We start from the raw sequence: 25,480 nt of genomic DNA on the forward strand, positions 1-25,480 counted from the left end.
ATTTTGGGCCTTCTTTCATCCTTATTTCAATTGTTCTCTCTGGTTGGTTGAAATGAAGCGTTTCAACATTTCTTTTGAGTGCTATTATTAGTTGTATCTGGCTGTAACGGTTGTAATTACTTTGTTTTATCTTGTGTCATTGCATTTTGAGCATTAGTCTCTTTCTATTTTATCTATGAAATGTCTTATTTCCTTTTCTATAAAATAAATCTTAAAAATAGAAAAACTGGTAATCTTAAAAATAGAAAAACTGGTATCATAGATGTGAGCGAGATCTAGTTTGTCTTGATACTTTGCAATTATCAAAATTACAATCCTAATTTTTGTTCACTAGGAAATGACAAATTGCTACCATGAATTGAAAATTCCTCGAACTTCAAAAATGAGGACAAAGAATCCTTCGAATGAAATAGTTCAAAACGATCCTTGAAAGGTAGTTGCTTGTCATTAAAAATTCAGTAGTTGCTTGTCATTAAAAATTCATCGGCTTTGTTCCAAGCATAATTATAATACAATAGCCTTTACCGCATTAATCAAAAGCAGAGAAGCTTTGGAATTTAATAGAGGACCATTGATCGTAGTTTGAGAGTTAACTCAAGTACTTGTGATTGATTGTTAAGTCAGATGAACATTGTCTCACAAGTCCTTTGCAGTAGAATAGCACATTTAGTTGGAACACATTTCCTTACTCATGGAATTGACCAACCAAGTTATAACCATAGAGTTTTTAGCATCCTAAGTAAAACAAATATTCTCGGGAGGTGTTTTTTTGTCTCCAGTAAGATATTCAATCTTCCCTTGTCCAGAAATATATATCCGAACCATCAGCCCATATAAACAATAAAAATTAAAAATTTTGTTAGTGTTTTGATAAAATGTTAAATTTACCTTCATCCATCAGCTTAAACTTTTGGATCAAACGGTGATTTAACATGGTATTAGAGTAGGAGCTCCAAGAGGTCTTGTATTCAAATCCCTACCATATTATTTCCTTTCCAATTAATATTGAATTTCCCTTGTTGGGTCTTCTACACATTTCAAGGCCACAAGTTAGGGTGAGTGTTAAAATATTGATATAATATTAAATTGATAAATACTTCGGTGCAACATCTTTGTGCAGCCGACCCAACTATCCAGTCACAAAAATGCCATATGGCAAACTTTTCTTTTTTTAGAAAAAGATTATTTTTCCTTTGAGATTGAAAGGGAGGCATGAAGATGGGTGGAGCTTTGGCTGCACCATGTATTATTCTATTAAATTTACTTTCATCCATCGGCTGAATCTTTTGGGTCAATTGGTGATTTAACACATCTATCTATCACTAAAATAGTAGATGGAATGAACCGACGATAATCTTTTCAGACTCTGACTAACACTTTCATGAGGTTGAGCTTCTTTGCATTTTCAATGCTGCTCCTTGCATTCTGTTTCCTTAAAAAAGAAAAAAAAAAGAATGCTGCTCCATGGAAGTCATCACATGCAATTCCATTTAGTTTGAAGGTGTTAAGGTTCAAGGTGTTAAGATTCTAGAGGTGAAGAGGGATAGTTCGTACCTCTAAATTTTTAATCAACCTCCATAACTTGCATTGCTTTGTGTACTTCTGATCTGTATGACTATCTTCATGTAATGACATTGACATATAAAAGTAACAGGTTTTGCATGATGCTGAACCCATTAATTTTTATTATTTTGCAAGTCTCCCAAGATTATAGTATTTTAGAATTACGTAAAATTAATGTTATTATGTTTTGCGATTACAGACACTTGTAATCAGCAGATTGCAGAAACAGTCCAAAGAGGGATTGCAACGTACAGACAAGAGAGTTGGTCTCATGAATGAGATTTTAGCTGCAATGGACACAGTGAAGTATGCAGTATAAGAATAAAATACTTCTATTTTTCTATTATCTAAAACTTTACTAATATATGTTGATGGCTGTTGGAAATGGATTAGATGTTATGCATGGGAGAATAGCTTCCAGTCAAAAGTACAAAGTATTCGGAATGATGAGTTGTCATGGTTCCGTAAGGCATCACTTCTTGGGGCGGTACGTTATAACTTTTTTCTTAATGTTAATCTCTGAACAATGTTATACCAAAGATTGCTGCCTGCCTAACCTTTTAATTCAACGTTCTGGAGTTTCATTAGAAGTAACAGAATTGTTAGGGTACAAGCTGTTCTATAGTTCATAAATAATATGGATTCAGCATCTTCTTCTATGGGGTTTGATGACTGATAAAAATTCCTTTCTCTCTCATGAGTTTGTCAGTGAAAAACAAATGGAAGTAAAATCTTGCTTAGCAGTAGTGACCTACAAAAGAAAAAAAAGAGGATTGAAGAATTAAAAATAGTAAAATACCCCTTCACCAACCAAGAAAAACCAGTAGCAAGTGTCAAGACCCATGACTTGAAATGACCTAGATTTCGTGAGATTATTATAGGCACTTAAACCTTGTTTACATGGTATCATAGTACTATGTCTGTGTATGTAGGGGTAATCTGGGTTTTGTGAACTTTAGGTATAAGGTCTGAAACCTTTTTGTTTTTTTAGTGGTGTAGCCTAAGCGACTAGGTAGAATTCTCTCATGAATGAGGTATTAACCTTCTTGTTTCGTGAATCTTAGGCCTGTGGTGTGTTCTAACAATATTACTTGTTTTTGCAGTTAAATAGTTTTATACTGAATAGCATTCCCGTTTTGGTGACCGTGACTGCTTTTGGATTATTCACGGCTTTTGGGGGAGACTTGACTCCATCTAGGGCATTTACGTCCCTTTCATTATTTGCAGTGCTAAGATTTCCTCTGATTATGCTTCCTAACATAATTACTCAGGTTCTATTATGTGCCTTTCCAAAAATTAAATTTTAAACATTTTGTGGCTTGGATATGAGCCTTATATTTACTTTGTATATAGGCCATACAATGATGGTTGTGGTTGTTAACACCTGGGTTTCTTGTTTGTGCTTCTCGCTTTTACCTTTCATTTTGTGGTAGTAATGTAACATGACTTGATTATCATGTTTACGCTTGCGTAGAAGGATCTAACTTCATGTTGTCTTTCTCCTATCATAAAAACAACTATGCAATTACGGTGAAATTTTTAATCCCTGCGCCACAGCTAATTAAAGCATCCAGTAACACTTGTCTTCCATAAATGGACATAATTGTTTGGTAATGCTTATTCATTTTTCTATGCTGACTTTTAATTATGTTGGTTAAACTTAGTTGGACATAGTTAGTTACTAATCCTTCGTTAGAATTCATTATAATCATATGATGGGAAAATTACCTTTTTAGTCAGGAATAAGTGTTTTTTTTAATGGAAACATTAATTGGTCCCGTGTTTTAGTTTCGGATTTTTAAGAATAGGTTTAAAAAGTCTTTGAAATAATTTTTTATTATTTTAAATAAAGGGATATAACATTTTAAATGAAAAAATAATTTCAAAAAGTTCTCTTTTTTCTCTTCCCATTTCCTCTCTTCTCTCTCTAACCTCCACCCTTCCATCTTCTTCTTACCTTTCCATCTTCTTCTTACCTTTCCATCTTCTTCTTCCTCTCCCCAACCATTCTTCTTGCTCCTTGATACTTATTGAAAAAGTTAAAAAAATTAAAAAGAACATAGCTATTATATTTGGAATTAAATAAAATTAATTACTGAAAACCTTTTTTTGTCAAAAACTTTTGCAAATCTTAGTTTAATAGGGAGTGGGGATAAGTGTGGTTTGAAAATTGGAAGTTATCAAGAGGAGAGTGAGTTGACGTTGACTTAGTGAGTTCTCTTTCTTCCTCCATAATTAGCTTATGATTCTGAGTGTATGTATTGCCTATAAAACACAATCCTACATCTAAAGAAAACCCTAAATAAGCTAGCTTTACTTTTTCTCCTTTTCTTCTTTTGTTAATTAATATAAATTTTTAACAAAAGATTGAGAAAAAGAAAACAACTTACAATTCACGTTTTTTGTAGCCCCAATTGTACCAACTAGTTGGAGTGGTGATTTTATCCATAAAGGTATAAACAAAGACATAACTTGGGAGTAGGTGCCCCAAGCTTGACCCTAGGTAATAGAGAGGTAAGGGGAGAGGAAGAGGAGGGAAGGTGGGTGGAGGGAGAAGAGAGAGGAAAGAAAATGGGATGAGTGAGAACATATATTTTTTAAAAATTATTTTTCTAATTTAAAATGTCATATCATTATATTAAAATAATAATGAAAAAAAATTTACTTCAATAACCTTTTAAATCTATTTGTAAAAATTTGTGACTTGAAAGGTACATTTTGAAGACTTAGGGACCAAGTGCACTAAAACAGATATTTTCCCCTTGTATAATCATGTATATCCTGTGAAATGGATTTTTAAAATTAGATATAATTATTTAATTTACAATAATCCGAATTACAGTTTATGTGTTCTCTAGCTTTGGTTTCTTTTCAAAAGTTGGTTTGTTAGGTTGTAAGTGTTTGTTTTTCTCTGTCTTCTTTCCTTTGTATCTCAATTGTATTGTCATCTTTTGTTTTCTCAGTTTCTCTTCTTTTTAAGGTTAATGTATTTTTGTTATTTCGTATTTTCTTATAATTCGAGCATTAGTCTCTTTTCATTTTATCAATGAAAAGTGTTGTTTCTAATTTATTTTTAAGGATTAATCTCTTTTCATTGAATTCCTTTACAAAGAAACCCCAAATATAATTTTTTTTGTATTAATATAATTAATAAATTTTGGTTTGTACCCTCAATCTTGCCACGTTATCTCATGAAAATTCTGCCATATGCGCCTAGCTTTGCACATAGCCTTGTGTAGTTGCTTGCTTAGTTGACTGGCTTTAAGCCAATAGTGTTCTTTATAGTTTTTACTTTTACTCTTAGGTTACTTGTTTTGCATGTTACTTTCAGTTTATCGGGTTAATAATAGTAATATTTGTGAAGGTAGTGCTAGGGGGTGTATGAACATGCTTGTTTTTTTGTTTTCTTTAGATGTACTTTTTGGCTATTAGGTTCTTTTCTTTTGGAACTCATGCATGGCCTTATCTGTATTTTCAGTCCTTTTTGGCTATTAGGTTATTTTCTTTTAGGTAACTGGGAGGCTAAGCAAACGCTATTGCAGTTGATTTATGGCTTTATTTGTATTCTGTTGCTTAAGGTGCCATTGATTGACAGGTGGTAAATGCTAAAGTATCCCTAAATCGTTTAGAGGAGCTACTTCTAGCGGAAGAGAAAGTTTTGTTTCCAAATCCACCAATAAATCCGAAACTTCCAGCCATCTCAATCAAGAATGGATACTTTTCTTGGGATTTAAAGGTGCACTCAATCTTTACTAATTTTTTTTTTGGCTGTATTTGTGTAGATGTACGAAAATAGTTTGAATGAATTAAATCCAATTCAGTATAAAGTAACTTATTAAACAAATTGTTATTAATATTTTTAATTCTTATTGCTCCATAATTAGTTGAGGTACTCGGGAGTACTCACCTTTCACATTTTGATTAAAGGGGCTGATTTCAGTTCTAACAATAATTCTTTTAAACAGCATGTGTGTGTGTATATATATTATGTTGTTAGCAACCAAACTTTCATTGTGATAAAATGAAATAATACCAAAATCAACAAGAGAGCATATTAGAAATATAGCTCAACAAAAGGAGTTTCAAAGTCAACTTTATAAGAAGGGGCTCCAAGTCTATCTTAAGACCAAGAGGATAACTAAAAATATCCTTAGAGACCGAGGTTCAATCTTACAATTACTTTTATAAGCACACTTGTTAACTATAGAAACAGCAAAACAAAGGAATGTTATGAATTGTTTTGTAGGCAAGATGTAGTTTATTATCAAAGGAGAAAGAAACAAAGCAAACAAAGTCAGTTGAGCTAGTTTCTTATCTTACATCTTTTTAAAATCTATAATAATTCATAAATTGGGGTTTAACAACTTACGTATCCCTGACACTCTTATCTCAGTTGAGCTAATAATAACATTGATAGAAGTGTGCCTACAAAATGGCCTAGAACCAAGGAGACAGTTTTTTTCTTATTGAATTGGGATTCTTTTTTCGAATAAAATGCTCGATGCAATTTTTCATTTCAACATATTTTCTTTATACTACTTTCCAAAGGTTCAATTCTTCATTTGGGTTATTTTATTGTTATTTTTAACTAGGCTGAGAAGCCCACATTATCAAACATTAATTTGGACATACCAGTTGGTAGCTTAGTTGCAGTTGTTGGAAGTACGGGGGAGGGAAAGACATCACTAATATCAGCAATGCTGGGAGAACTTCCACCAGTTGCAGATTCTAGTGTTATTATTCGGGGAAGTGTTGCATATGTTCCACAAGTTGCATGGATTTATAATGCTACAGTAAGTTGGCATAACTTGCCATTGGATGTTTTAGATAGATGATATTTCACTCATTTCTGCTCTGATCTCACGTGTGATTGAAGTTTTTAATGTGCTTTGAAATGGGGACGCTTTTAGTTTTATTTACTTTACTTTGGATAACACTTTTACTAATAAATATTTGTTTAATATGTCTTTCTAGCTTCTTTTCAGGTTATGTTGACCAAACAATACAATGATATTCCTCCTATTTGAATTTTATGGGAACAAATTCTAGTTCTTATTCAATACTGTTTTCTTTTCTTCCTAAATAGAATTCATTGGTCATTGCTTTCTTTCTCTTTTGGAAGGAAATATAACTTCATTGATGAAAAGAGGCTAATGCTTAAAATTACAATGAAAAAAAGCAAATAAGAGGTGAAAAGTAAAAATAAAAACAAGAGCAGCACAAAAGTATCCAACAAATTGATGCTAAGACAGGGGATTGCAAGGGGACTGGGGCTCCTCCATTCAGAATTGATGCTAAGACAAATTTCAATGTGAAGAAATAAAAGCTCCCCAGTTCAGATAAATATCTTGAATAGAAAAATTCGCAAAGATTTGGATAGAGAACACCAAGCAGAAGCATTGAGCCTTGCCACTTCGAAATGGTTGAACCACTGAAGATACTCTTCATGAAAAGCTCTCCTATTTCTTTCAAACCATAATTCAGGAAGAAGAGTTTTGACTGCATTATCCAAAGTTGTTGGGACATCTTCTTCAAAGAAACTCCAAAAAGGACCTCATGTTCTATCTCTGTTAAGAGGTAAGGGACTCCCCTTGAACTGATTGCAGTACTAAAATAAGATTGATTCTCTTCTTGGCAGCCAAGAATCTGTGGAAAAAATTGGTGTTCTCATCCCCCAGAAGCAACCAATGAAGTTTGCATTTCTGTATTGGATCCCTTTTCTCCATAAGATAGAATTCCAATAGTTCCCCTTTAATTGCTGCACAAATCAACCTCCAGATTGGAGAAACCTGTATTTTCAGCTTTAGATTCAAAGTAGGACAGCTCATTAAGCAGACTTCTCTCCTTTTTTGCTTAAAACTGTAAATATTATTATCGATCAAACTTTTATTATTATTATTATTTTGAAGAGACAATAGTGCTGATACTAAATAATAAAGGAAGAGTAAAAAAGATAAAAATTGAGTCTACAAAGGGTAGACTGCAGAAGAGAAAAGTAAAGAAACAATATAAAACATAAGCTAGCTAAAGAACAAAAATGCAGAAAGCCATAAAATTGGACAAGAACCCAAAAATGTATCAGATGGGACTTGTTGAACAAGAAACAACGTTTCATTGATATAAGAAATGGATGAAAAATGTTGAAGCATACAAGTTCCAATGGGAATGTACACAGGCAATATAATCCGAAAGAAGCCTAAAAAATACAATAGGATAAAACAATGAATAACAAACAAAGCAATCATTTTTCAGCTTTAAAATACAATAGGAAAACATACTTCAGATTTTGGTTGGCCCCTCTTTGATATCTAAATCTCAGTTGCTATGGTCTAATGCGGTTAAAGCTCTACTCTTTAGACATTTCGTTCCAAAGACATTTTCCTACTCAACCATTTTCATTTGTTATCCAACAAAAATAGCTTATTAAAAATCAAATTGGACCAAAATATTTTTAATGCTAAACTCTTTGAAGCTTCTCAAGTCCTCTAGAATGCCATGAAAGGATCTTCATTGAGGGACTAGTTAGAATGAGCAACTAAACTTTTATTTGAGGTGAATAAGGTAAAATTTCATGCAGAAGGATTATATGAATTTTTTTAGGAATCAAGGGAGTGACTCTACTGGAGTATCTTCTCGAACCTGATCCACAAACTTTAATGAAGGTACAACATCTTCTTCTAGAAAAAGGAGGGCCAAGGATTGTTCAAGATGAAAATCCTTACGATGGATTTCCTAATCGGGTTCCAATTCCTCGCTGCTTTCACTGACTGTTTCTATGCCACAGTTAATAAATGGTGAAGAAGATGGATTTTCATCATATTTGCTTGAGGCATTTAATAATCGTGTCTAAAGAAGAACTAGGATTGCCATGGGGAAGCAACTAGTTAGAATGAGCAACTAAACTTTTATTTGAGGTGAATAAGATAAAATTTCATGCAGAAGGATTATATGAATTTTTTTAGGAATCAAGGGAGTGACTCTACTGGAGTATCTTCTCGAACCTGGTCCACAAACTTTAATGAAGGTACAACATCTTCTAGAAAAAGGAGGGCCAAGGATTGTTCAAGATGAAAATCCTTACGATGGATTTCCTGATCGGGTTCCAATTCCTCGTTGTGCCACAGTTAATAAATGGTGAAGAAGATGGATTTTCCAGGGCTTTTGCTTCCCGCACCCCACAGAAGGGTTTCGGTTCTGGGATTTTTATTTTGCTTACTGCCATTGCTTCCCCAGATGGGGCTTGGTTCCCTTCCGTTCGGATGGTGAGATTCACCCTTGCGCTTACATCCGCTATCTCGGCTCTAACGACGTCAAGGGCCGACCGAAAGTCTTTAGACAAATCGGTTACCATCTGAATTATTGCTTTTTGGGAGCCGTCCAACTCTTTGACGCGCTCCTCTATGTGGGCAACAGAGCCCGATGAGCTATCGCCACGTTCAAAGCTGTCGGACCGTGCCATTTTGGTCTCAAGGGTCTCTACTCTCATCATCAGTTCTCTGACGGGTAATCCGTCTAGGCGGCCCACTACCGCATCAATTCCATCGGCTTTCTCAGTAACTTCTTGTAGCCGAGTCTCTAGGAAACGGATACTATCCGAGACCTCTCTTAGGTAGAGCATTTGCTCTTCCATCTCTACCAGCCTGTCCACATGGGACTTGTTCAGGTTCTTCGTTGCCGATACCAATTGTCACAATCGCTCTTTCGGGAGCTTCTCTTAGCGATTGTGCGGCACTTGTTCCCGCTCACGAACAAGTCAGCCAACTCGAATACGGATTGCTGGTGGCACACCGAGTGCCTCTCGCAACCTCCACCCCTATTTTAGGGAAAACGGTTTTAGAAAACGGGTTTGGAGAAAAGGTTTTCGTAAGTAGTTTTTGTGAGTGTGAATAAAGAAAGAAAGATTGTAGTAAGCTAGAAAGCAATAAGCAACAACAACAACTTTATAGAGTACTACTCCAAATATGGGGAAGTGATGATTAGTCTTATCCCCATATAGTACATTTTGAACAAAAAGCCAACTGGCACCCTTGCATATGCAAAAGAGCGAGTGGTCACTTACAATGAAAATGTAAAGAAAGCAAGCTAACTAAGCTAATACAATACATGATATGAAAGTATGCTAGAAGGGGGTTGGATCGACATGCGGCCTTGGGCAATAGGCCCTGGACAAGCATGACCGTGACACCATCCATCTAGCTTGAAGAACTTTTGAACTTATGACCTTTTTCTTTATGCAAATGGATCTCTGGTCTTTTAGTCGATGAGGATGTGCTTTTATTTTGAGGAACGTTTTCTTGCTTGTTTGTTGGAATAAACTACGACATTTTTCGTCATGTGAAGACTATTATAAAAAGATCAGTGTTACATGCATTGGAATGGTGCTCCTCTTGGAAATAGTGATGTAGATGGTGGAGCATCGAAAATTTAGTACCCCTTTCTTCAGAAATAAGTCTGATCCTGGAATGGAGAATGATGATTCACATAACTTGTTTGGTGCTTCAAAGACTACTTTTCATGCAGGTCAACTAACTGAACTGGAGGAAACATAGGCAAGCTTCTTCAATAATATCGAATTAGTCGCTGAAGTTTCTAAACTTGTCTTTTGAAGACACTTCTTGTTTGACCATAAAACATTTTGAACCAAAAGAGAACCAGTTGTTGCATTTATTGAGGCAATCAGGCCACAAACTGTTGAGACATTGAAGAATCATTTAAAGAGGTAACCTCCTCCTTAAAAATGGAAGGATTTGGAACCTTGAAAGAAGAGTGATGAAATTTTCCTTGTATAAAATTTTGAATATTAGGCAACAAAACGGCCTTAATTTACTGTATAGAGTTGTCTTCCATTATTTAAAACCAAACCGCTTCTATCAAAAAATGGTTTGATAAAACAAGGAGAAATGATGTAGTAGGTGTTGAAAATAAGGGGCTGTTATGTGTTAGCCCTCGGGGCATTTTAGTCTTTTTACTTTATGCTACTTTTCCCTTTTTTGTATTAGGGTTTTCTATAGCCTATATATATCTCGGGTTTGGCTTATATGATATAGGTTGAATTATAATAAAAAAGACTCCGTAGTTTTTTCTCCCTGTTCTAGGGTTTTTCACGTAAACTTTGTATCTTTTTCTTTATTTCAATATGTATAAGAGCATGGTGACGAAACCCTAGACATCGTTGACGAAAACACAGTTGACACAGTAGACACTGCCACTGCCGTTCCGTTTGCCGCTGTTCAAGCCACTATTGACAGGTACCTCCAGTCACTCAATCTTAGCCCGATGTTCAAGCTGCCGTCGCATGATGACCAGGGCATTCGTGCGTCTCCATCCGATGGCGGCCCCTTCAGTCGCAGCTCGCCCTAGCCCAACCTTCGGCCCAATTTGCACCGGCGCTACTCCAGTCGCAGTTCACGCTAGCCCAACCTTCGACCCAACTCATGCTTTGTCCCCAGCAACTGACGCTGCTCCAGTTGAACCAACAGTCGTCTGATGCGTGAACCAGCCGTCTGATGCGCCGTAATCTGTCGCCGATCTTCCCAAGGTCACCCAAGCGGCGTGAGTATTGACAGTCAGAATTTCATGTTTGAAACGGTTGAATCCCCGTCTTTCCTGGGTGGACAGCAACTGAACACATCAGCCATCCATCTTCCTCAATATGCGTCGGCCAATCATGGTTCTTTAGGTTCGACGGGTTTGTCTCCGATGGCGGTTCAACCGCAGTGAATTAGCTTTCAACAACAGATTGTTCCCTTTGGGACTACCATAAACCCTCAGTCAAACCCCGTAAATTCAATTCTATCTTCCGGTCTACTGATGTATTCAAACAATTCGGTAACTTCTTTTCCTAATTTACCTACCGCAAATTTTTTATCTGAATCTATGGGAAATTGTATATTGTTTATTATAGGGGAGAAGTTGAATGACCAAAATTATTTCTCTTGGTCCCAGTCCATCAAAATGGCGCTCGAGAGGCGTCACAAGTTAGGGTACCTAACCGGTGAGATATCGAGACCTTGACCTGGAGATCCTCAAGAGCGGGTTTGGAAGGGCGAAGACTCCTTGCTCCGTTCTTTGTTAGTTAACAGCATGGAACCACAGATAGGGAAACCCTTACTGTATGCTGCAGCTGCTCGGGACATTTGGGATGCAGTATAAAAATTGTACTCTAAGAGGCAGAACGTGTCATGGTTGTACACCTTGCGGAATCAAGTTCATGAGTGTGAACAAGGGACCATGGATGTTACTTCTTATTTCAACAATTGTCTTTGATCTGGCAGGAGATGGATCTATGTCGGAAAATTGTCTGGGATTGTCTGTGTGGTGGAGTTCAGCATTCTAAACTCGAGGAAGTTGATCGTGTTTATGACTTTCTTGCTTGACTGAACTCCAAATTCGATACAGTTCATAGTCGGATACTGGGACAAAGATCGATACCCTCTCTCATGGAAGTTTATTTTGAAGTCCGGTTAGAGGAAGACAGATCGAGTGCTATGAACAATCCTATTGTCAATCCTATTGACTCTACTGTGTTTGGTGCAAAATCGTCCGGGTTTGATGTTAACAAGCAGAATGGTAAGCCTCCTCCAGTGTGTAAACATTGCAAGAAACCGTGGCACACTAATGATCAATGTCGGAAGTTACATGGTTGACCTTTGAATGGCAGACGTCGCCCTCCAAATGATAAGTTAGATCCGAGCGGGGCACTTGTGAGTGATTCAATAGATAGTGGTTCACAGTCTCAGTCTGAGGTGGCCAACCAGAATGACCCTGGTAATATTGGGATCGGTGCGATTGTCCAGTGAAGTACTCCTCAGTCCTTTAGTCTTCTTAGTATTGAGGGAAAGAAACCATGAATACTGGATTCAGGAGCAATAAATCACTCAACTAGCTCGTCTGATCAATTTCTCTCATATTTTCCGAGTGTTGGTAATGAGAGGATTCAGATTGGAGATGGGTCCTTTGCTTTTGTTGCAGGAAAGAGTCATCTCTCTTTGATCCAGGGTTTGACCTTACAGAATGTGTTGCATGTCCTGAAAATATCTTACAATTTACTCTCTATCAGTAAGATAACTAGAGATCTGGATTGTCGAGTTATTTTCTCACTTGATACTGTTTTATTTCAGGACTTGAGCTCGGGGACAACGATTGGCACTGTCCGGCACGATAGGAAACTCTATTTCCTTTATGATGCTGCCTTTAGGAGTTATTATAGGACTAGTTTGTTGTCTTCTTGTTTTTCAATTTCTGAAAAAGATTATATGTTATGACATTTTCATCTTAGTCATCCAAACTTTCAATATATGAAGTATTTATTTCCCCATTTATTTCATAATAATGTGGATGTGTCTTCTTTGTCTTGTGATGTGTGTATACGAGCAAAACAGCATCGGGTCACCTTCCCATCTCAACCTTACAAACCTTTCCAACCATTCCATCTTGTCCATAGTGATGTTTGGGGTCCCTCAAATATCACTATTTCGTTCGGAAAGCGTTGGTTTGTAACTTTTATTGATGATCACATCCGTCTTACATGGGTGTTTCTTCTCACTGATAAGTTAGAAGTAACGTTTGTTTCCAACAATTTTATACCATAGTAGAGACTCAGTTTAGCAAGATTGCCATTTTTCGTAGTGACAATGGCTATGAGTTCGTTAATCACACCCTTCATGATTTCTTGTCTTCGAAAGGTATCGTCCATCAAAGTTATTAAGCTTATACTCCTCAACAAAATGGGGTGGTTGAACGGAATAACTGACACCTCATTAAAGTTGCTCGGTCCCTCTTGCTTTCTGCTTCTCTTCCCTTTTATTTATGGGAGATGTCGTTCTAACTGCAGCCCATCTCATTAATCGGATGTCCTCCCGTGTTCTCAAATTCCAAATACCTTTGGAATGTTTCAAAGAGTCTTACCTCACCATGCATCTTATTCTTGATGTTCCTCTTTGGGTGTTTGGATGCACTGCTTTTGTCCACAGCCATGACCCTCATCGTGCTAAATTTGTCCCTCATGCTCAGAAGTGTATCTCTGTCGGGTATCCTCTTCACCAGTGTGGTTATAAGTGTTTCCATCATCTTCACGGAAGTACTTTGTCTCTATGGATGTAACGTTCCTTGAGGATAAACCTTTCTTTCTTGTTAGTCCTCTTCAGGGATAGAATACTAGTGAAGAGACTAACTGGTCCACATATTCAGTTCCTACGAACTTTCTTCTTGAGACTATCTTGGGTACAAATGACACTATCCTTCCTACTAATCAAGTGCCATAGATAACATACTATAGGAAGAATCTTAGAAAGGAAATAGTGCCTCCTGTCGCTCCACCGGATACAGTCCATGAATCGGAACCGGCACCAACTCAAGCTCAAGGTACTTCTACTCCTGATAATACTGATGTATGTGTTGAAGGTGATGTGATTGGCAGTGACGAAATTAATGAGATAATTCCAGAAAGTGTCAAAGTTGTAGGTAATGATGAGTCATCAGAAGACTCACAGGAGGGTGAGGGTTTGCTGAAGGTAATTAAGTGTGACCACCGTCCTTTTACTGATGTAAGGTCAGGCAGAACAAGGGACTATGATGCCTCCCTTGATATACCCATTGCTTTGCGAAAGGGGACTAGGTCGTGTACTAAGTATTCCATGAATCCATGCATAGTTTCCTATCGTACAGAGTTCAGGGCGTTCACTACTAACCTAGATGCAGTAACGATACCAACCAATGTGCATATGGCCATGGAGGTTCCCGAATAGAAGGCTGCGGTCATGGAAGAGATGAAAGCCCTTGAAAGAATAATACGTGGGATCGTGTGGCTCTCCCTAGAGGGCATAAAATAGTTGGGTGCAAATGGGTGTTCATTGTGAAAGATAAGTCTGATGGAACTCTTGATAGATACAAGGCCAGATTGGTTGCTAAAGGGTTTACACAAACTTATGGAATTGACTACTCAGAAACTCTGTCTTCTGTAGCAAAGCTGAACACAGTACGAGTTCTTCTTTCAGCAACAATTAACAAAGATTGGCTTCTTCATCAACTTGATGTGAAGAATGCATTCCTAAGTGGTGAATTGGAGGAAGAGGTCTATATGAGTCCACCTCCTGGGTTTGAAGCTCAATTTGACCATCAGGTTTGTAAACTCATAAAGTCCCTGTATGGTTTGAAACAGTCTCCGAGAGCTTGGTTTGACAAGTTCACCACTTTTGTTAAGTCCCAAGGTTCTATTTAGGGCATTCTGATCACACCTTGTTCCCAAAGAAGTCAGTATCGGGGAAGATAGTTGTTCTAATTGTGTACGTAAATCTGTCAGGTGATGATGCTGCTGAGATTACCAGACTGAAAAAGAAAATGGCGGATGAATTTGAGATTAAGAATCTTGAGAGTTTAAGATATTTCCTTGGAATGGAGGTGGCGAGATCAAGAGAAGGGTTTTCAGTTTCTCAATGGAACACTCGATTTGTTGAGGGAGAACTGGATGTAAGCCCATTGACACCCCTGTTGAATTCAATGCCAAGTTGAGAGATTTTATTGACGGAGTTACTTGTTAATAAAGATAGATACCAGTGTCTAGTGGGAAAATTGATTTACTTATCTCATACTAGACCAGATATATCCTATGCAGTCAGTGTAATTAGTCAGTTTATGCAGGCACCTCACGAGAACCATATGGAGGTTGTAACTCGGATTATGAGATATTTAAAAAACTACTCTAGGTAAAGGCCTGATGTTCAGGAAATATGGCAGGAGATGCATTAAGGCTTTCATTGACTCTAATTGGGCAGGATCTGTTACAGACAAGAATTCGACTTCAGGGTATTGTACTTTTGTGTGGGGTAATCTTGTTACTTGGAGGAGTAAGAAGCAAGGTGTGGTTGCTAGGACCAGTGCTGGAGCTGAATACAGAGTTATGAGTCTGGAAATATGTGAAGAGATATAGTTGAAGAAAGTCTTAAATGATTTTCAACAAGATAGTGATACTCCTATGAAGCTCTATTGTGATAACAAGGCAACTATAAGTATAGCCAACAACTCTGTGCAACATGATAGAACACGACATGTGGAGATCAATAGGCACTTCATCAAAGAAAAACTGGACAGTGATAGTATCTGTATTCCTTACATCCCTTCTAGTCAACAAGTGGTTGACATTCTCATTAAAGGATTACTCAGGCAAAGCTTTGATACTTGTGTTAGCAAGTTGAGTCTAATTGACATCTACGCTTCAACTTGAGGGGGAGTGTTGAAAATAAGGGGCTGTTATGTGTTAGCCTAAGGGCATTTTAGCCTTTTTACTTTGCCCTACTTTTCCCTTTTTGTATTAGGGTTTTCTGTAGCCTATATATATCTTGGGTTTGGCTTGTATGATGTAGGTTGAATTATAATAAAAAAAGACTTTTCTACCGTGGTTTTTTCTCCCTATTCTAGGGTTTTTTACGTAAACTTTGTGTCGTCTTCTTCTTTATTTCTATAGTAGGATTAGGGTAAATTAGGATATTTTAATCAAATCTTTGATTGATTATGATTACGATTAGTTTCTTTGAATAATTAGGATTAGGATTAGGATTAGTTTCCTCGGTTAGTTTGGATTAGGATTAGTTTGTTTTCCAATTCTCTATAACTAGAGTACTGCCTTCTTGTATTCATAACTCTTGATTTGTAATAAATATTTCGTTGATTCTTGACACCTCTTGAAGGTGGATGTTGATTGTTAATATGCAATAAATCATCATTAACTAATGTAGCTTAAAGAATCACGATCATCCGAGTTATTCATCTTGTCGTGCACCAAGCTGACTAACCATCAGCAACCATCAGCAACCATCATCAACCATCATCATCTTTATTTGATAACGTGTATACTTCCTCTTCCATTACCTGGTTGATTCTCCTTATATCCACAAAATTTGAAAAAGTTTTTAAAGGATAAAAACCATGGTTGAAGTTTCTCGTGCTAGGACGGGCTAAAGCAAAAATAGCACCAAAATGGAGGCAAACATTTCTAATACGAACATCCTTAACTTCAATTTATGATGGGATTTATGATGTATCCACAAATATGTATACTGAACAAGAGAGGAACTTTTTCGTTGGTAAATGAAAAGATTTAAAGATGTTGAAAGGAGACACATTCTTAGGAGAAAGGACAAAAAGGACAAATTGTTTTTAAGGGAAAATGAAAGCTCCTCAAATTATACAATTATTACTAAGAGAAAATAATTGAATAATGTAGAAAGCAAGCACCAAAACAAATTTCTAAATATTATGGATTTGATAGGCTTTGTTATATTTATGGACCTCAAATTTCTTTGCAGGTGCGTGATAATATTCTATTTGGTTTGGCCTTTGAATCTGCCAGATATGAGAAGACAACAGATGTAACTGCATTGCAGCCTGACCTTGACATACTGCCCGTAGGTATTTTTGTATAGTAAGAGTCCTTGATGATAACTATTTCTAAAATCCTGCCGTGAGTTTTCGTCTTTTTGTTGGCTGCTAGGGTGGTGATCTGACTGAAATTGGGGAACGAGGAATAAATATTAGTGGCGGTCAGAAGCAAAGAGTTTCCTTGGCCAGGGCCGTGTATTCTAATTCTGATGTGTACATTTTTGATGATCCCTTGAGTGCTCTTGATGCTCATGTGGCTAGAGAGGTAGATATAACGTCATGATATTACTATCCTTGATTTAATTTTATAAGGATGTCTTTTACATGAAAATTGGATGATTTCGATAGCCTATGTCTGGTAAACTCATGTGTCTTTGACATCTTGTTGACTTAACAATGTTGAGGTTTTATAACCTATATAATATTATACTAAATTGACATCTTATTTTTCTTCCATCGGAGAGTTTGCTCTAGTATTCATGTGTTTTTGGCTTTTGACTCTTAAGTGTGTCCTATTTTATTGAAGTTAGTATTACTGGAAGCAATTATTCTTTTAAGAGAGTTTATTCAACAAATACCGTTGATGTTTCAACTTTTGAAGTTACGCTCACAATTTGATTATGTTATACTACTAGTAAATTCATCCCAACCTTCTGGTATAGTTGTTTTGCTATAGGGTTCATCGAGTAACATATTTCCTTATCATTGTTAGTAGTTATTACCATGGTAAACAATGGTAGGAACCTTAGTGTTCTTCGGTTTCATGTTTTCCCTATAGAAACAGGTGTTAGACTCGGGTTTATATGTTATTGTTTGAATTCAGTATTCTTTTTTATATGTACTTTCAGTAGAGACATATTGTAATTTCTTGTTTAAGTTTGCTTGTATCATTCTCATGCTGTCATCCAACCATTGACAGGTTTTTGAAAAATGCATTAGGGGAGAATTAAGAGGGAAAACGAGAGTTCTTGTGACCAACCAACTGCATTTTCTCTCCCAAGTTGACAGAATTATCCTGGTTCATGAAGGTGAGGTGAAGGAGGAAGGAACATTTGAAGAACTTTTTGAAAATGGCAAGTTGTTCCAAAGGTTAATGGCAAGTGCAGGTAAATTGGAAGAAACTAGTGAGGATAATGGAGACAGTCACACCGTGGATACTAAAAAATCATCCGAATTTCCTGCTAATTTGACAACAAATGATTTTAATAAACAGGACATAAATCCTTCAAAAAATCGTAAAGAACAAAAATCTGTTCTTATCAAACAGGAAGAGAGAGAAACGGGTGTCGTCAGTTGGAATGTTTTAATGAGGTAAGATTTTTCTAACATGAATCTCATTATCCATTTTTGTATTTGCTTTTATATATGTGTGTGTATATTATTTTTTCCCAGTGAATGTAAATCTTGGCAGGAATGAGTGTGCATTTAAAGTAATAATAGAAAATTTCTTGTAAAAACATTCGAATAGGTCTTTGCTGTATGGAAGAGTTATTAACGGACAGATTTTTAGAGTTATTAACGGACAGATTTTTACTGGTGCATGTCTCTTCTCTACACTATTGTTGCTCATAAGGTAGCTACAACAGAAGAGTAACACTTGATTAAAGAATAAACAACTATAGCAAGAACTTTTAAGAATTTCACTACACCAAATATCAGCCCAACATTCATTAAGCTCTCCCTGGTAGTGGAAATATCAGAGATATTATTAGAATACTTATCATTAGCAAGTAGTTGGTTAGTGGTTATAACATTCTTTTCCCCCTTTTTTCTGAAACAGAAACAAGACTTTTTCATTGATAAAAAGAAAAGAGCCAAAAGATCAAAGTACAATGAAACATACAAAGAAAGAATACAGCATAGGATCAATTAGAACAAAATAAAATACAAAGGACTAATCCTTAGAGGCAAATGTGACCAAACTAAAATACAGACATCTATGGAACAAAGTTTCCAGACAACTAACTCTCGCAATCAACGAATCTTGAAAACCTGAGTGACAAAGAACTTTGCAAGCAGAAGAAACCTGAAACTGAACTCTAATCAAGAATGACTAGAAATCTGCCAACGAAGCAGCCTTCCCATAAACAGAGCCAACCAATCTTCATGAGCAATCATGTACGAAGGAACACTATTCGTTGACAAGACTCAAATGAGGGCTTTGACAGGCAACGTTAGGAAAAAACAATCGAACAAGTCATCAACAAACCAGGCCTCTTGTGAGCTATGATACTACTTTCTTTGAGAACAAGCCACTGCCTGCACAAATTTAAAACCCCAACTTGACCTCCACTAACCTCTTGATCAACCAAGAGTGATTTCACAAACCTCCAAAATAGAATGCAAATGCTGTGGGATGTCATTCTTGTTGAGAGGAGGGAAAGAGAAACATTCAACTTTATCCGCTTCGGGAGCATCCTCTGGTTGAAATAGATGGTTCAATTCCTTGTCAAAATCATCTAAATCAACAATATTCTCCTGAATTACTTCTGCCTTCGAGCTCTCGAGCTCTTCACTGCTCGGGCTTACAACTGATTCTTCATCAGAGTCTTGCTGCCTTGGGCTTGAGTTGGATGGGGATTGACTTGGAATAACTCGCACGAAGAATACATTTGAACCTGGTACTTAAAAATCTGAGAGAATATAAGAGCACTATTGTACTTTTGAATATACTGACCTGCTAGGAACTATACCGAGGATCTGAATCTTAATACAACTCACAACATTCTTCAAGAAGATCTGCAATTGCGGACCATGAGTTGAAAAAGGAGGTTTTCTTTCTTGCAAAGTGCTTGGGGAATGGCTTCACCAAATGTGCACGTTTTTTGGAGGTTGAAGTATATTTGCTCATGCTTCTTTTTAAATCCAGATTCAATGGAGAGGTAACCCTTGCCTGCTGAATATTTTCAACTTTGTTCTGACCTTGAGGGAGGTTTTTGCTGCAGTCAGTTACTAACGTGTCATTAATGAGAGAACCATCTGCTTTAGAATTTGAAAATTTATTATGTGCTGGGACCGAGGCATCCTTGGGCAAGGTTTTGCTGATTGTGGAATGGTAATCGACTGGGACAACTGTGAATTCGGTTGCCTTAAAAGTTTGGGCTTTCTTCAAATGGCTATCAACGGACAAATTTTGAAAATAAAAACTCGCGTGAATACCAAGAGCTTCCCTTGGACTATTTTCAAAACTTCGATGCACAGCTGAAGTCTCTCTCCTCATTAAGACATTATCAGTATTCACATCTAACCGGATTGTATCTCTGCTGACTTGCTCTTCCATCTGCGGCGGGGACACCGTAAAATCTCTTTTGATACTTTCCAGTGGACTCTGTCAAATTATTCTTCTGAATTTTCATTGAACAAGACGCAAATGGATTTCTTGAAAAATTGTGTGGAGTACTGGGGCAGCAAGAAAAGCCCAGTCTAGAATCAAACTAGAAAAATCTATTTCCTCGTTGATCATAACTTGCTTTAATCGAACTAAATCAATTGGGTTGGAAAATCCTTAACAAACAGAGCACCTTTGACTTTGATTGGAGGGTCGAAAAACTCTATATCTCCATGATTCAGAAAAATGTTTCCTCTGATCTCATCAGAAATTTCAATGGTAGATTTCTTTTAACTTGAGTTTTTGCTTCAGCAACATTAAGAAGATTCAAGGTTTCATTTGCAATAGATTCTAAACCACCAAAATAGGACCCAATAGCTTCAAATGTTTGCCAGCTCCAATAACATTCTTTTCCTTTTCAATTGAGATGATAACATATTGGCTGTTTTAACTGTGTTACTTTATTCCTTTATTGATTTTTTTGCTCACTAAATCAATTTATGTTACAGTAGGATATTAATGTTAAATCACCAATCAACCCAAAAGTTTAAATTGATGGGTTATCGTAAATTTAGTTATGTCGATACTTTAACACTCTCTCATTTGTGAGCTTGAAAATTTGTAGAAGGTCTAATAGTAGAAATCAATATTAATTGGAAAGGAAATGATACATGGATTCAAACATATTTATCGTCAATTCATGATTCATGGTTAGTGTTTATAATGTTCCTTGGCTTTTCAGTTGAGACAATACGTCAATAACCTATCTTTCTTAATTTAAGGGAAAAACATATTTTTGGTCCCTAGGTTTGGGTTTAGTTTTCATTTGGTCCCTAGGTTTCAAAATGTTACACTTTTAGTTCTTAAGTTTTGAGTTCAGTAGGGTTTTGAGTTTGGTATACCATTTTGTTTCTAATAATATTTTTAAAAAAGGGTTTGGTTTCAATTTAGTCTCTTGGTTTTAAAATGTTACAATTTTACCTTTGAAGTTTGAGTTTTGTTTCAATTTAGTTCCTAAATTTCAAGATTTACACTTTTAACCTTGACTTTTCACTAGATACTCACTTTAGTCTCTGAAGTCAATGTCTGTTAATCAATTTAATATAATTATGAAGTGAAGTTTTAAAATTAATTTTAATAAAAAGAATTTTCAACTGGAGAGCCCCCCTCCTCTCCGTCACCTTCTTACCAGTGTCTTCACCTTCCTCTGACTTTAATGTTTCAATTCAATGGAGTTAAAAAGTTGTTGCATTTTCGATCATTTCTGCTGTATGTGGCGAGATAATAACGGTTTTTGGGTGGAAGATATGAAAAGAGGTCAGAAAGTCTTCTTATCAAAGATTATGGCACAGTGGCTACACACCAGCTTGAAAAGACTTTTGAGTGGTCTGACTTTTGAATTCTTCTTACTTAAGGAAATAGTAGATCAAAATGTTATTCATCTTGCTAAATTTTGTGACAAAGAAAGGTGGTTTGTAGAGTGTGCAGTATGGCCTTCAACAGAAGGAAGGAAGAACATCCACATCCCTTATGGAGATGGCAAATCTGGTTGGCAAGAATTTAAAGAATTTAAAGAATTTAAGGAAGAACATCTTCAAATTCTTGTAAATTAATTAATAAATATTGACACTAAAAACTGAAAGTGAGTATTTAGGGAAAAATCAAGGTCAAAAGTCTAAATCTCAAAACGTAGGGACCAAATTGAAATAAAACTGAATCCTCTAAGGTAAAATAGTAACCTTTTGGAACCTAGGGACTAAATTGAAATCAAATTCAAAACCTAAGGACTAAAAGTGTAACATTTTGAAACCTAGGGATTAAATTAAAATCAAATTCAAAACTTAAGGACTAAACGTGTAACATTTTGAAACCTAGGGACCAAATAGAAACTAGATCCAAAAAGGTGTTTTCCCTTAATTTAATTTTGTTCATGCTGCCTTTTCATTTTTTTCTATCATCCAATGCATTTCTTTTGTCTCCTTCTAGATACAAGGATGCATTAGGAGGCCTATGGGTGGTTATTATACTCTTCTTATGCTATGTTCTATCAGAAACACTTCGAATTTTTAGAAGCGTGTGGTTAAGCAGATGGACTGACCAAGGCAATATAGGACCAAGTGAAACGTTATACTACAACACGATATATGCGGGCCTGTCATTTAGTCAGGTATGAGTATTCTCAACTAATAATTTGTGGGTCATCCTTTTGGTGGTTTTAAGAAGATGATTTGGTTTATTTTGTACTTTATTGAGTGAAAGAAATCAAAGGCTTTTTCGTGACACTTTTTCCTCCCTTACTAATTTTGTGGAGTTAGTATACTCAACTAATAATTTGTTCATGCTTTATATTCTATATAACCGATGATAGTTATAATTCTTTCATTTATTTTGATTCCTTATATTATAAACACAACTTTTGATGTCAGGTACTGGTGACACTGTTAAATTCTTATTGGCTGATCATATCAAGCTTGTATGCAGCCAGAAGGTTGCATGACCTAATGCTTACTTCTGTTTTAAAAGCTCCAATGGTATTCTTCAATACCAATCCTCTTGGGAGGATAATCAATCGCTTTTCAAAGGATCTTAGTGACATTGATAGGAATGTTGCCAGCTTTTTCAACATGTTCTTGGGGCAAATTTCACAACTTCTTTCTACTTTCGTCTTGATAGGGGTTGTGAGCACTTTATCATTGTGGGCAATCCTTCCTCTTCTGTTATTGTTTTATGCTGCCTATTTATACTATCAGGTAATTCCGTTGTTACTTTTATGGTATCCAACTTCTCTTATTTTCATTGTTTTGCCTGCATTCAATTTCTAACCCTTGGTTTGATTGAAATTTTGATAAATAAGAACATATTTAAAACTTATTTTTAACTTAAATCGAGTCTTCAAATCCCATAAGTGGGTTGGGTTCTTACATAGGCTTGGCTTGTCCTTGTAGGTGGGCTATGTTTACTGATATATTGTTTACATTGGTAGATTTGTACTACTGTTACTTTCTTAGATATACTGTCCTCAATGTCTTTTACATTTTTTGCCTTAGGTCGCACTCTTTCTTTTTATTTTTAGAAAACTGTTCAAGGTTACAATACTTAAGGTAACTCTTTAACAAATCTCTCTCTCTCTCTTTATATATATATATATATATATATATATTAGTAAATGGAATAGATGATTGTTGATTCTATGAAAATCTTGACTATAATTACCTTCAATGTCAAGGAATACTAATTAATCAGAACTTACAAGCACATCTTGATTATTTGTAATCAATATTAATTTGAATTAAAAAAATTTCAAATTTAATTTTTATTTATTAGGATTAATTAATGAATTAACTAATCAGTTCAGAATGTCGTGTCATCAAATTATTTGATTAGTCCCGAATCTTAGTTAGGTAGTGTTTCATATGAGTTAATTAATTTCTATTGTAGAGATCATACCCATGGAAGAGGGGAAAACTCTTGTGCTTCTTGGATTGATTGATAATGCTCATACTTACAGAAAAATTTCAATCAAGTCAAACCTTTTTTCTTTTTTGAGTTACATCAATATGGTTATATTTATCTACCTTTGCTAATCAAGGGTGGTATTCTTTTGTAATTCTTATCCGATAGGAACTTCTTTTGTTTCCGACTTCATCATATGAATGAGAATGACCATTTCTGTTTTCTATTAAAAGTTATATTTTAAGCTTTGAATGGTGGGTATATATTCAAGGTTTAACTTTGTTTTTTCCTTTGCTACAGAGCACAGCTAGAGAAGTAAAGCGGCTAGACTCAATTAGTAGATCTCCTGTTTATGCTCAATTTACTGAAGCTTTGAATGGGCTTTCAACTATTCGTGCATACAAAGCTTATGATAGAATGGCTGAGATCAATGGGAAATCTATGGACAATAATATAAGATTTACCCTCGTGAACATGAGTGGAAATCGATGGCTTGGAATCCGTTTAGAAACTGTTGGTGGTCTTATGATATGGCTTACAACCACCTTTGCGGTCATGCAGAATGGCAGGGCAGAAAACCAGCAGGCATTTGCATCCACCATGGGTCTTTTACTTAGCTATGCTTTAAATATTACCTCTTTGCTCACAGGTGTACTAAGGCTCGGAAGCGTGGCTGAGAATAGTTTAAATTCTGTAGAGCGGGTTGGGACTTATATAGATTTACCTTCAGAAGCTCCATCAATTATTGAGAGCAACCGCCCCCCTCCGCGATGGCCATCATCTGGACTTATAAAATTCGAGGATGTTGTTTTACGATATAGGCCTGAGCTCCCACCAGTATTGCATGGACTATCCTTTACGATATTTCCCAATGAAAAGGTTGGAATTGTTGGACGAACTGGTGCTGGAAAATCAAGCATGATAAATGCCTTGTTTCGTATTGTTGAACTGGAAAGGGGGAAAATATTGATAGATGGTTTCGATGTTGCAATGTTTGGGTTGTTTGATTTGAGAAATATTCTTGGGATTATACCACAATCACCCGTTCTTTTTTCAGGTAAGCCATCGAGAATATAGTACCCGAGGGAGCACATAGCATTTCTACTTCAAACTTTGTTTGCTTTGTAAATCAAATTGCATTAATAAACTAACCAATTATTATTTTCATGTTCTTTCTCTTTTTTTGAAGGAACTGTTAGGTTTAATCTAGATCCATTTAGCAACCACAACGATGCTGATCTTTGGGAAGCTTTGGAGAGAGTACATTTAAAGGATGTCGTAAGGAGAAATACCTTTGGCCTGGATGCTGAGGTATGTCTTATGAACTTTGTATGAAATTTAGAGTTTAGTGATGTGAATGAAATGAAATACTCTGTTGTCTATTTGCAATTTAATTACCTATATCAGCATTTTTCTATTAAAATACTCTGCAAGCTTTTATTAGCCAAATTTTAGGTGGATATGTGATATAACCCAATCTATTAAAATATAAACGATAATAGAAATACAAAACAAACCGAGTGTTTGAGGTTCTTGGACCCACCCTTTTTTGAGATCTCTCTAGCATGAAATCACTCATCAAAATAGTTACTAATATACTTTCATGTTACCCTAGTAACATTCTTATTATTTCTAAGACCCCCAATTATACACAAGTACCAGAGAGGGGGCAAAAGAGGAAAGTTGGGAATGAAAGGGAATGTTGGCACAGAAAGAGTGGTTACATGAGGCCACCTGGCTGGGTTTAAGAGAGGTTTATGG

At 36.0% G+C, this 25,480-nt stretch overlaps 1 protein-coding gene across 1 annotated transcript in view; it reads left to right on the top strand.

Annotated features, from left to right (window-relative positions):
* LOC120069912 (ABC transporter C family member 2-like) overlaps positions 1-25,480 on the top strand; it is a 67,154-nt gene that overhangs the window by 39,598 nt on the left and 2,076 nt on the right. The window contains exons 14-25 of the mRNA XM_039021752.1: positions 1,763-1,869; positions 1,957-2,050; positions 2,667-2,834; positions 5,159-5,299; positions 6,156-6,356; positions 16,866-16,964; positions 17,051-17,203; positions 17,858-18,249; positions 22,253-22,433; positions 22,693-23,016; positions 24,020-24,776; positions 24,909-25,030. Of these exons, the coding sequence (XP_038877680.1) occupies positions 1,763-1,869; positions 1,957-2,050; positions 2,667-2,834; positions 5,159-5,299; positions 6,156-6,356; positions 16,866-16,964; positions 17,051-17,203; positions 17,858-18,249; positions 22,253-22,433; positions 22,693-23,016; positions 24,020-24,776; positions 24,909-25,030 (2,739 nt within the window). The remainder of the gene's footprint in view (positions 1-1,762; positions 1,870-1,956; positions 2,051-2,666; positions 2,835-5,158; positions 5,300-6,155; positions 6,357-16,865; positions 16,965-17,050; positions 17,204-17,857; positions 18,250-22,252; positions 22,434-22,692; positions 23,017-24,019; positions 24,777-24,908; positions 25,031-25,480) is intronic.

The sequence above is a fragment of the Benincasa hispida genome, unplaced genomic scaffold (assembly GCF_009727055.1).
Source record: "Benincasa hispida cultivar B227 unplaced genomic scaffold, ASM972705v1 Contig674, whole genome shotgun sequence".
Lineage (NCBI taxonomy): Eukaryota > Viridiplantae > Streptophyta > Magnoliopsida > Cucurbitales > Cucurbitaceae > Benincasa > Benincasa hispida.